At 41.8% G+C, this 13326-nt stretch overlaps 1 protein-coding gene across 1 annotated transcript in view; it reads left to right on the plus strand.

The window, feature by feature from the left end:
• The window catches only part of LOC128325136 (carbonic anhydrase 3-like), a 29455-nt gene extending 20828 nt beyond the window's left edge, over positions 1-8627 (plus strand). Inside the window, exons 5-7 of the mRNA XM_053250620.1 lie at positions 1676-1741; positions 3459-3614; positions 7077-8627. Of these exons, the coding sequence (XP_053106595.1) occupies positions 1676-1741; positions 3459-3614; positions 7077-7196 (342 nt within the window). The 3' untranslated portion in view covers positions 7197-8627. The remainder of the gene's footprint in view (positions 1-1675; positions 1742-3458; positions 3615-7076) is intronic.
• The last annotated feature ends 4699 nt before the right edge of the window (positions 8628-13326 follow it).

Here is a 13326-nt window from a genome sequence, read left to right on the forward strand (position 1 = left end):
AACAGCGTTCAGGTGCGGCGGCTGTGGAGGTAAGCACAGTATTCATATACCCTTAAAGGTGCCTCTCGCTGCCCCCCCCCCAGCGGTGCATTCACGGGCTGCCACTGCGGAGTGGTCAATTAAAGGAAACCCTCCACCTCACTACCCAGGGCACTTGCCCTGGATTCTGCTACCTCCTGTTGATGGGGGCAGGGACTTCAGACATCAGAAATCCAACTTTAACGAAGTGCATAGTCCTGAGACACCTGAAGTGCATTCTAGTCTCAGACAAATGCCAAGTCCTCTCCTCTCCTTAAATCACTGTTGCTTTCAGGCAGCAATCCTAAGTATGCTTACTTGAATGTAAACCTTACTGGGTACACTGTGGGTCATCCGAGTAAGCATGCATAGGATGGCGTTGTAAGGCAGTTTCCAGAGAGGATGGCCCCTGCTCAGAGCAGAGGGAACTGACCCAACGAGTAACCCTCTTCCTTTCTGGAATGCCCTCTACCTGTGCCTACCTGATGCTGTTGCTGCCGCTGCTCCATCCATCGCTGCCACTTGCATCTGATGTGGTTTCAGGCGCCCAACTGCATTGAGCCACGGCTGCTCATCAGTGGGACAAGCCAAGGATCTTCATGGCTCCTGCTGGTGTTGAAGGATATTCCTACCTGGGGGTCAGCAAAAGAGCCCTCATGGGCCAGATGTGGCCCCCAGGTCTTCTGTTGTGCAGGCCTGGATTACTGCAATGTGCTTTATGTGGGGCTGCCTTTGTATGTAGTCCGGAAACTGTAGTTGGTCCATAATGTGGCAGCCAGGTTGGTCTCTGGGTCATCTCGGAGAGACCATATCACTCCTATCTTAAAAGAGCTATACTAGTTGCCAAAAGGTTTCCGGGCAAAATACAAGGTTTGGTTATAACCTATAAAGCCCTAAACAGCTTGGGCCCTGGATATTTAAGAGTTGCAGTTGCCATTGGCTCGTCTGGTGGCTACTCAGGGACAGGCCTTCTCCATTGCTGCCCCGAGGCTTTGGAACACACTTCCTGCTGAAATAAGAGCCTCCCCATCTCTTACAACTTTTTAAAAGGCAGTCATATTTTCAAATTTGTTCACCCAGGTTTTTAATTCGATATTGTTTTAATTGTGTTTTTAATAGTTTTAACATTTAACATTTTAATTGTTGTAATGTTTTAATCTTTGTATTTGTTGTTTTTATTGTTTTGTTGTAAACCGCCCAGAGACTTGCATTTTGGGCGGTATACAAATGTGTTAAACAAACAAACAAACAATGATCCAGTGGTTTGTATGCGCACAATGGGGGCTTCCTGTGACTGCTTTTTCAGTAGCTCCATCTATGGACTTCCAAAATGCTTTTAGAATTCCAGGACACTCAACGAAATCAGAACTCCAGAACACTCAAAGAAATCAGATTTGTCATAATTAAATTATAGCAAACAAAATAAAACAAACAATCAAGCAAAAGCTAGGTTCTAAATGTTCTTCTCTGTCCTTTTTTAAAAAACCCAACAGGCATTGTTTGTGTTGTTTTTAATTGTACAAGATGTTCTTAGAATGTTGCTAATTGCATTGACAGATGGGGTAGTAGTTAAAGATCAATTTTGCATGTTGTGATTTATAACTTGGAGGGAAAAAATGTCTTCTACAGTTACTCATGTTGTGCTTTTATATTCCAGATAGGTAAAAATGCCAAGCCAGAGATGAAAAGAATTATTGAAGAATTCCCAGCTATTAGAACAAAGGTAACTAGACGAATGTTGTGTTGGATTAGTTAAGGCTAATGTAACCCTGGTTAAGGCAGAGGGTGGGAAGGAGTGCCTTGGAGCTGCACATGCTCAGGGCAAATTTAGATTATTGTAAATGGTACAAGTGGAGCCTGAGTGCCTGTATTTTCAAATGCAAATAACAGCAGCATTTGTGACAAAGGGGTAGGGGGACTTTAGCTCTGCTTTCCTGAGGCAATTGTTGGAACTGCTGGAACAAGTCCACAGCTTGGGCGTACTGCTGGACCCGGCTCTGCTCTTGGATGTTCAGGTGAAGGCGGTGGCCAGAGGTGCTTTTGCACAGCTTTGGCTAGTGCACCAGCTGCGTCCCTTTCTTAAGAAGGCAGACCTGGCCACAGTTACCCATGCCTTAGTCTCGTCACAGCTGGGTTACTGTAATGTGCTCTACGTGGGGCTGCCTTTGAAGAATATTCAGAAACTGTAGGTGGTGCAAAGTGCGGCAGCTAGGATTGTATCCTGAGCTGCCTGCTGGGATCATATTACACCCATTTTGAAAGAGCTACACTAGCTACCAATTTGTTTCCAGGTCCAATTCAAGGTGTTGGTTTTGACCTCTAAAGCCCTTAACAGTTTGGGCCCTGGAGGACCACTTGCTCCCAAGGGGTTCTGCCTGCCTGACAAGATTATTGAGGGGGCCCTGCTCTACGTGCCAACAGTGAGAGAGGCCCGGCTGTTGAACACACAGGACAGGGCCTTCTCAGTCATTGCCCCCAGGCTTTGGAATGCTCTCCTGGCTGGCATCTGCTCCTCAGCCTCCATTACAGTTTTTTTTAGAAACCAAGTACAAACATGGCTCTTCATCCAGCCTTTTATATGAGAGTACAGTTATTACTGCTGCAGCCTTGTTTTGTGTGTTACTGTTTTATTTAGGTTTTAACATTTCTAAATAGATATATATCATATTTATATTTAATATCTGTACTTTTTGTATTTTACTTGTGCATTGTTTTAATTATATTGTAAACTGCTTTGGGATTATTTTAATGAAAAGCGGTATAGAAATGGAACAAAAAATAAAATAAATAAAACTTTGGAAAAGATTGCTAGGAAGAGATTGAGATTTTAGTATTTCAAGAACAGCTGCATTCTGTATTTCTGCTCTTGAAGGAGACATTATACTTCAAAGAGTTTCTGCAATTAGTGCTTATTCATCTTCATATGAATTACTTGTTAGAAAAATTGTCTCTGAATCTAATACAAATTTACAGCACATGGGAGAGTGTCCTAGACGACTCTGATGTAATTTTTTTTTTTTGGTCAGTCTGTCATGTTGTTTCAAGATGGCTGCCACTCAAACTATAGATAACACCACTATGTAGTGCATGTGCTGATAGTTTGATATAAACCAAATTCACAGGATATGGGAGGGGGCCCTAAGGGCCCCCAATGGAGAATATGGGAAGATGGTCCAATGAAAATGTGGCACAATTAAGATTGCTTTAGCTAATTTAGGGTATATGGTTAGCTTTGTACCTTTCACCACCATCTTATAGAAACTATGGCCACCAAAAGTAAGTGTGTGCGTGTGCGTATGTGTGTGTGTGAAGTGTCTGATTTTAAATGACTGCCAGAGATGATAGTGGTTTGATTTGACCTATTGGTTACTTCACCTAGATCTTCTGTCTTCTGTCTTCAACTGGCTCTAACAGTGATGTGTCTATGTTTTCTTTTTAAGGGAAAAGAGGCTCCTTTCCAAAACTTTGATCCATCAATTCTTTTCCCTCAAAATCGAGGCTACTGGACCTATCAAGGGTCCTTCACTACACCTCCTTGTGAAGAATGTGTTACCTGGATTCTTCTGAAAGAGCCCATGATTGTCAGTGAAGGCCAGGTAAAATTTAGAAATTAACCCATCCATCATGGCAATCTTTCTTATATATCTATTTCATACGCACGATCAACATAGATGCTGAAGGCCTTGCTTTTGTTAAACAGAAACTGCATGGATGATTCAGTGCTGATGAAATCTGGGGCATGTTTAAAGCAAAAGAAACAGTAACCTCAAGTTAAAATTCAGTTACTGCTTTTAATCATTAACCAAAGAATCAAGTTCGGTTTTTGTATAAATAATGGTATATAATAATGTTCATAAGCAGATAATGGATTCAAAGTAGAAATGAGGTTTAATGTGAACTGGTTGATTTCAGTGGAAATTACTTCCAAGTAAGTGAACCTCTGCGTACAATCCAGAGAAACTGTTAAGCAAAGATACAGGAGCACAGAACCTGTCATCTGCCAAATCAGTCCAGTCCAGAGAAGCACAACATCTCTTTGAGACCTTTTTTGGTTGAAAAAGCAGTATATAAATATGAGAAACATAACTATTGTGCAAGAGCGCTCTCGCACAAACATAAACATTGCACAAATGCAGCTGTGTGATAATATAGTCATTAGACCTGTGCCAAATTGGATCAGTAAAATTGGACATGGCCTGATTTTATCGAAATCAGAGGAGTTCGGAGAGAGTCTGAACATGAACTTATCCAGCCCAGTTTGGATCAGACTTGTCCTACCTCCTTCATAAAAAAATTGGAGCTTTCCAGAGCTCCAAATGACATCGAGAGTCTGCTTTCTTTTTTGTGATTGTGGCTGCCCCCGCCCCCATCTTCTGCCCTATCTGCCTGTTGGCCCGTGCATAAATCTCATATTTTAAAAAGTTTTAAAGCCGGCTTCTCACTCAAAGGCAGCCAATTTCCAGGTTTCTCCTGCAATTCTCTAGGTTACATCATTTCCCCTTAGATTCTTTGATATTGCATCACTTCCCCTGTGACTCTCTGGTGTTAAGTAACATTTCTTCTGGGTTCACAGTGAGTATCCACGGTTACTTAAAAAAAACTTTTTAAGGGTTTGTCCGATACCAATCCTGACCTTGATCCCAACCCCAACATGCAGAAGGCTCCAAAGGACCCAGAACTAACATTTGCAGAGTCGGATTAGATCAGGTTGGACCCGATCCCAACTTTTGCTTTTGTGCACAGGCCTAATAGCCGTTATTCCCAATGGTGGTATTTCCAACAGTAGTATTGCACAACTGTATTTGCACAATGTTTGCATTTGTGCAAAATTGCTCTTGCGCAACTGCGCACACATCCCGTTACAACACACAACAACAACAAATGAATGAATGGATGGATGGATGGATGGATGGATGGATAAATAAATAAAAATTATAAAAATTGCAAAAATTGCTGCACAGGGAAGTATGAAATGAGGAGTTTTAGCCAAGATGCTAGCTGGACCAGTAGGTGCTCTGTGAGCAGCTCTGACCCACTGTGTTCCAAACATACAGATAAGAGCTGACCTTCAGATTACATTAATCAGTAGTACTACTTAGGAGTTACTCTAAAGGACTACTTGATTTCAAAAGGACTTTCACTGAACAATTTAGTCAGATATCAGCATCTCTATGAATTTCAATAATATTTTTAAGTTATGTAAATTAAATAAGTAGCAATTGAGGATCAGTCTTAGCAGCTGAGGGTGACTGATCAATATTGTCTTTTAGATCAGTGAAAGATGGGAGGTGTGTAGCAGAGGATTTTTTTTAGCTATCTAGCATGGAAATGGTCAAATATACCTGCTTACATCTGTGCAGCACACACAGAAAGCTGGGTTGTGCACATGCTTTATTTAGAACTATGCTAAAGCTGTTGATGTTAGCAAGCTAAAATGGAAATGTTTCAGCTGACAAATCCCCCCATTTTCCTCACTCTCTAATGTGTTTATAATGGCAAGAAAGTAATTTGGGATGCAGCAGCTAAGTGCAAGCTCATGTTTTCAGTTTCAGTCATCACACATCTGTTCACATGTTGTTTCCATTCTTCTGCCCCCGCCCATTAGTAGACTTTGGCAAGGGCATTAATAGTTCATCGAGTACCCGGGAGCAATGCAAAGCACGGCAGTCTTCTGAAGCACAGTGTGAAAAATCCATCAGAAAAGCACCACATTTATCAAATCAACATTAGGATGCTGTTTCCAATTTACAAATGTAAGGAGTGCAGCGAATAACCTTCATATGAGGATATTTTTCCAAACAGAAAAATTAGTTATTGCTACTGGTGACGCAGCAGGGAAATGACTTGCCTAGCGAGCAAGAGGTTGCTGGTTCGAATCCTCGCTGGTATGTATAGGAAACACCTATATCGGGCAGCAGCAATATAGGAAGGTACTGAAAGGCATCATCTCACACTGTGCAGGAGGAGGCAATGGTAAACCCCTCCTGTATTCTACCAAAGAAAACCACAGGGCCCCATGGTCGCCAGGAGTTGACACCGACTCGAGGGCACAACTTTACTTTACTGGTCTGATTACAAACATATGATCAAATCCTAAACACATTTGCTTTGGAACACAGTGGCTGATACAGTTGCACAAGAGCCGTTAGACTCCCGATTGCCCCCCATGCTCCGGAAGGTCTTTGCAGAAGCAGAAACGCAATAAGGCTGTTCTCACGAGCAGCCAAGCCTGGACTGCCAGGATTCTGGTGCTGCCATACCACCAAACCTGGCTCCATAGCCTGGCTGTTAGCCAGCATTAAGGACGCAAGTGCCATGGTCATGTGACCACTCGGGCTGCCTCCCGGGACAGTCTCTTGTGCCGCACAGCTGGTGGGAAGGGCATGGAGATCGTCTGTGGGGAAGGTAAGTTTTGCACAGCCACCTCGCCTTCCCCCTGCCTTTGGTATGTGAATACCCTTAACAAGTTTTCAGCAACATCTTTCCATTTTTGCAAGCCCTTCCGGAGCATGGGGAACCCTGCAGAGTCTAAAGGCTCTTGGGCAACTGTGATTGTGCAGGGAAACAAGGGGAGTTGCTCATGGGTTCCTGTCTGTCTTATTTATTTGATTGATTGATTGATTGATTGATTGATTGATTGATTGATTTCTATACTGCCCTTCCAAAAATGGCTCAGGGTGGTTTACACAGAGAAATAATAAATAAATAAGATGGATCCCTGTCCCCAAAGGGCTCACAATCTAAAAAGAAACCATAGGATAGACACCAGCAACAGTCACTGGAGGTACTGTGCTGGGGAGTGGCTAGGGCCAGTTACTCTCCCCTTGCTAAATAAAAGAGACTCGCCACGTTAAAATGTTCCTCTTTGCCAAGTTAGCAGGGGATCATTCCCCTGCAACCCTTCGAAGTGTGAGCTTTTCATTAGTTAAGATGTCAGCCACTGGATATATTCTGATAGTTAGATGTATTGTTAATGCAGCCAAGGTTCATTCTGATTCAGATATCTAACCAGGCACTGGGTTGGTCCTTATTGATGTGTTTCTTGTATTTCTCTATAGATTTTAAAGTTGCGTAGCCTTTCTAGCAACACTGCAGATGAACCCCATTGTCCCTTGGTGGACAACTGGCGGCCTCTTCAGCCTCTCAATACCAGGATGGTGAGAACTCAATGTCAATAGAATCTTTGCAGAAGTCTACGATCTTCAGCTGTGAAGATTTCCTACTCATACTGTGTACTATCTATTGTTCTTCATTTGGATCTATGCTGATGAGCCAGAAATCCTGAGCGATGAAACAGGACAGGTCACTAAATGAATTTAATTTCTAGAGGAGAAAAATCACTCTGGCAAATTTTTATTAAAACATGGGATCTCTGTGCATAGGTTAACCTTAGCATTTGTAGGAATAATTGTATGGAGGAATAAGGTCACCCTTCATTTATTCAAATATCAAGAATCAATCTTTCTTTCTTTCTTTCTTTCTCTCTCTCTCTTTCTTTTTTTCTTTCTTTCTTCTCTCTCTCTTTTTTTCTTTCTTTCTTTCTTTCTTTCTTTCTTTCTTTCTTTCTTTCTTTCTTTCTTTCTTCTCTCTCTCTCTCTCTCTCTCTCTCTCTCTCTCTCTCTCACACACACACACACACACACACACACACTCACACTCACACCAGTTAGTTGTTTTCAGTTTAAAACAGCCAGATTGTGGTGTCTTTTATACCCTTGTAAATGAGGGACATTCAAGGAGAACAGCAGGCTGGATGTGTTTCTTTAAAATATTCATATATAAACATGTCATCTGTAGACATAATTGAAATGTACCATTCAATAATCAAGTTGAGATTTTTTAAAAAAAAAAAATTAGCCTCACAGACTAACACTGCATCTGTTTTATTGTCAAAACTGAAAAAGACAATCATTTAAACACAATTCTGTAAATTGTACAATGGTTCTTCGACTTTCAGACTTCATTTCATGTTGTATTATTTGAATTACAAATCTTTTGATTTGTAATTTGAATATTTTGAATATTCAAGATTTTGTTCAATATACTGCACAGGTATACTGGTGAATCCAGAGCAAATGGCTATCTGTTGGGGAGGGGTGGGAATGCATGGAGCAGCCCCCCTCCACTGCAGCTCTGGAGAGCCTTGCAGCAGTGCAGGTGTCTCTACAATAAAAATATTGGGTTTAAAAAAACCACCCAAAACATAAAAACCCTGGCCAAAGGTTCTGTTAACTCCCCTTCACAACAGAAAGGGGGCAATGCTGGTTTGCTTTTTAAAGAATTATCCTGATATTTGTCATGCATTTTATTCTCATGACATTTGCTCCTTCACTGAGTATGCTGGGATCTGCTTAGCATTTAAATAATAGTTCTGCAATTGTAGTTTTAAAATATCAATTCTATTTCAAAAGCATTTTCAGAACTTTTAATGAAAATAACATAATTGGTATTTTTAGCGCCTTAAGTTGTTAATATCTACAAAGTATTTTCTGGGGCCTGTTTTTCTTGGCTTACGCTTTGTAGTAAGAGCAAGCGAAATAGGATTGTATGATGGCAACTTATCTGCTTTTGTAAAAGGACAAACATTAATAAATCTATTTATCTCAGAAGCAATGTTTTTCGAACTATTTCTAATCCAGAGTGATAATGTTAGGTGACTGTAAAAAGATAAAACAGAAGATCATTCTGTATGTGAATCATTTTTAAATGGGAAAAGTATTGAAATGTTAATCATAAATTACAGAGGGGTAGCCAACTTGGGTAATTGTATTAAAAACAAAAAGAGTTCTGTAGCACCTTTAAGATTAACAAATATATTGTCACACATGCACATGCCATCGGCTCATTTCCTCAGAGACATGAAGTGGTCCTCCTAAGTAAGTCCGTTCATATATACACATGTACAGAGAGAGGAAAAGAATGTTTACAAATATTTACAAAGAGCAAAAAGCCAAAGAATGCAAGAGATAGCAGGATATATGCTGGTTTTTAATCACCATCAGTACCAATTTTCGTTTTGTTGTGATAGCATCTCAGATATTTCATTCCAAGTATTACAAGGAACTCTGGCCAAGGGTTCTGTTCACTCCCTTTCACCACACAAAGGGGGCAATGGTGGTTTGCTTTTAAAGAATTATCCTCATATTTGTCATTCAGTTTATTCTCATGACATTCTCTCCTTCACTGATGATGCTGGACCTTAATTACAGCTAGGGTTGCCAGAACACAATTAGGCCTGGTTGATGGGAAGATGGAGGGGGAGTGTTTTTCTTTCAAACCAGTTGCCAGAAAACCAACCCCCCTCAGCCATTTAAGAAGGTTGTACACCATTGAGGAATAAAGTTTTTGCACTGGGTTCTGCTCCAAACTACAGAAGTCCTTCCCTGGACTTACCAAATAGTACTGCCCTATGGTTCCACTCTCGAGTCAACTCTGTTCCAAAGCCCCATTCAGACACCAAAATTTTGATTTCAAGAGTCAGTGGTCTTAATGACAGCACTTGCAAGGCTGGATTTCAGTCAGAGAGAACCAGGGCACAAAACTTCAGGAAAACTTCTGAAAAACCAGGGCTTAACTTCGGGGGGGGGGGGGAGTCCTCCAGAACTTGGATTCAGCCAAATACAGTGAATTTTAAAGGGTCTTTGAACATGAGAAGAACACATTATTCACAACTGCACAACTATGGCCTCCCACAGAAGAATGGATACTGAAGGGCAAGGCTTTCAAGCTAGAGATAAGTTTGGATTATCTTGAGCTTCTGGGATGTCTCTTCAACCTTCCAGGAAAAGATGCACCCCAAAACTGGAGGATCCTTTAATCCAGGGATCCTCAACGTTGGGCCCCCAGATGTTAGTGGACTTCAACTCCCATAATCCCAAACCCCAGTGGCCTTTGGTTGGGGATTATGGGAGTTGAAGTCCAATAACATCTGGGGGCCCAACGTTGAGGATCCCTGCTTTAATCCATGGAATTAAAAAAATAAATAAATCAGAACATTGCAAACATACACGCAGCCATTTTAATAAAATGTCAATAGTCTTTACTTAAAAAATCACTTGGAGGCAGTTATCAGCATTAGCTCATGGCCAAACGGACATTAACTACGTTATATAAATAACAAATAAATTTAAAAGAATCTGAACAAACAATTGTGTTAGTTCCATCTGGATCAGGACTGTGGCAATAGGGATGAGGGTTAACTTTATTGCCACCGTGGTCCTTATCCAGCTCCATTCCCATGCTGTTATTTTCCCCAATGAGAGAAGCTTGTCATGGTTGCAAATAGCAGCTTTCTTCCTGGGGCAAATAACAGTATGAACAATAGCTTTGCAGGAGATTTGAGTGCCTTTTCTGAATATGATCTTTGAATATAATCTAAATTCATTTCCCCTGATTAAAAGCTTTGTGCTTGAAATGCATCAGGATACATAAGGATATATTTTCTTTTCATTAAATCTTCTGCCTCTTATAAGTCTTCATTTTTTGCTTTCTAATAATATTCAGTCATCATGTATGTGTGGGTTCATATGCTACCTTTGTCGCTTTCTCTATGGCCACCCCAGGGCTTTGGAACATGCTCCCTGTCAGAATAAGAGCTTCATAAGAACAGCCCTGCTGGATCAGGCCCAAGGCCTATCTAGTCCAGTATCCTGTCTCACACAGTGGCCCAACAAATCCTTCTACATATCTGACTGCCTTTAAGAAAGCAATTAAGACCCACCTGTTTCTTCAGGCTCTTAGTAACTTTTTTGTATAATGTTTTAATTGGTTTTTTTAAAAAAAACAACACACACACTTTTAATGGCTTCTAATTTTTGGTAGTTTTTAAATGTCTGAATTTTATGTAAACAGCTGGAGATTTTTCATATCAATTTATAATAGCAATTTATAAATCAAATAAGTAAGTAAATAAGTAATATCCACAGTAAAGCAAAAGTAAAACTCCAAACCACTTTATTCACATTCCAGCCAGGGGTTTCCAGACAGAGAAATACTCCATTTGAAAATTGAAATTCTTACCACTTCTCCTTGTTGGCCATCACAGAATGGTCAACTACACCATCTGAACATTCCATGGATAAGCAGTAAGAACTTCTGCTTTCAAATGGAGTATTTCTCCTGGAAACCCCCCAGGACTAAGGAAAGGAAGTACACACACACACACACAGTTTATACCAACCCCCTTTAAAAAACCCCTCACTTCCTCTAGCCTACACCCCCACTAGCAGGCACCATTCTGCTTCACTTTAAATACTGCAATTTACTTATTCACATAGACATACATTACCAAACTTCCAACATATTTCTCTTTAGAAATTAAGCATTAAGCACATGCCAATTAACACTGGCTCTCACAAAATATGCCATTCTAGATTAGCATTTGTTACATTAATAGCATGGGGCTCTGTTATTTATGCATGAGTTTTCTTCTTTCAACCCCCACCCACAATCTAGCTAATTTCTACTGATATTCTGAATCATGTCTAGGTTGGAAAACCTTAGTAGCAAACCTGGACTCGTTCTTTTACTTCCTGTTACCAGCTATCTCCTTTTCATTATCATTTCCCTTTTGCTTTGGGCTGGTTCTCATGATCAGATCCATGCCCAGTAAATGAAAACCTGCGATCCTGGTGGCATGCATCCTCCTGTGAAGCATGTCATGTGAACTTGGAAAAAAAACATGGCTGTGTGCCAAGACAAGCCAGCATTCACCCAGGATCAACAGCCAGAGCTCAAATCTAAGATTACAGATCCTGGGTGAATGCTGGCTTGCATTTCCCCCTGATTTCACATGATATGCTCTGGGAGGACATGCACAGCATCAGGATCTCAGGTTTCTGCTTACTGGCCATGGGTCCAATCACGGGAATCGGCCTTATGTAAATCACTTTGAGAACTTAGTTGAAAATAATAATAAAATGTGCAAGCATTTTAATTAAGTAATTAGCATCATTTTTCACGATTTACAGAATTATATCAGACTGAAAAGTCTTTTTAGCTGGAAATTCATTCCTACTATGTATTCCTAGGAAGCCAGGAACACAGGTATATAGCTTGTTTCTCAAAAGCTAAACCAGGTTGATCAATGTTGATCAAAGATGCAATCCATCTCATGCTGAAATCAATGGCAAAACTCCACAAACTGTAATAGGTTGCGATTACATGTCAACAGCCTGATCCTAGCTGTGCCTCCCTGGCAATATATCACATTGATTTCAGTGGGATTTACCTTCAAGTAACTATGGAGGCTTACAGCTTTTAATCTCAAAGATTTAGTGCTGCAAATGAAGAACTTTGGCATCCATAATAAAAACAAACTAGCCTACCGGGCACAGAGCATCTGCGTCCCTAGTTCCCCCTGGCTTCTCCCTGACTCTTCCCCCACTCCTGCCCACCTGGCAGCCACCTCCAGCCTGCCTGCCAACACCTCCTCCCACTGTCCACCTCCTCAGGCCGACGCGGCTTTGCCTGCTGGCCGGCCACCATCTCAGACTAGCGCAGCTTTGCCTGCTGGCCGGCCACCTCCTGATGCCAGCGTGGCTTCGCCTACCAGCTGGCCGCTTCCTCACACCTCCTCTGCGCCCGGCCCAGCAAAGTCTGGCATCGCTGCTTTACCCCGCCCATCCAAACTGCTGCCTGCCTGCAGTGGAACTCTTGCAAGAATTCTGCCACACATGTGAATTCTGCCACGCATTTCGAGAATTAAGTATATAGCTAATGGATCAGATCAATATGATGTATTTCACACAGCTGGGCTGCTGTAAAGGCTTCTTGAATGTATTGCGCGCTAGAAGCAAATTTTAATCATTGTTTTGGGAAAACAACATAATGAGCCCTTTCTCACGATCATGAGAAAGGGCTCCGACGAATGAGGGGAGGAACCCTCTTAAAGCTCACCTTCCCCCACAGATGAGCCATTCCTCCTTGCTGGGTGTACAGATTGCGCACCCAGACGATCCTCTGCCGCTGCTGGCAGCAGAGAGGTTTGGGGGCCAGGAAGCCCTCAGAATTCCCATCATGCACCGCACAAGTGCATTATGGGAGTGTGCAGTGCATTATGGGTATCCCCCAGCACCGTCAGGGAGCCCTGCAGTCTGCCAGCCTGGCTGCAAGCAGCCAGGGCTGGCAGACAATTAAAAAAATTAGGTTAAGGGAGCGCTTGCTCCCTCCACCTCATTTTGAAGATGGGCTCGAGAGCTGGGTTTGCCACTGTACTGCTACCAGGAGTCGTGGGGCTCCCGGTGGTTCTCACACGCCGACAAAACCTTAGCCCGGTTTTGCCTGCGCGTGAGAATAGCCCCAATATTT

Source organism: Hemicordylus capensis, chromosome 4, assembly GCF_027244095.1.
Source record: "Hemicordylus capensis ecotype Gifberg chromosome 4, rHemCap1.1.pri, whole genome shotgun sequence".
NCBI lineage: Eukaryota > Metazoa > Chordata > Lepidosauria > Squamata > Cordylidae > Hemicordylus > Hemicordylus capensis.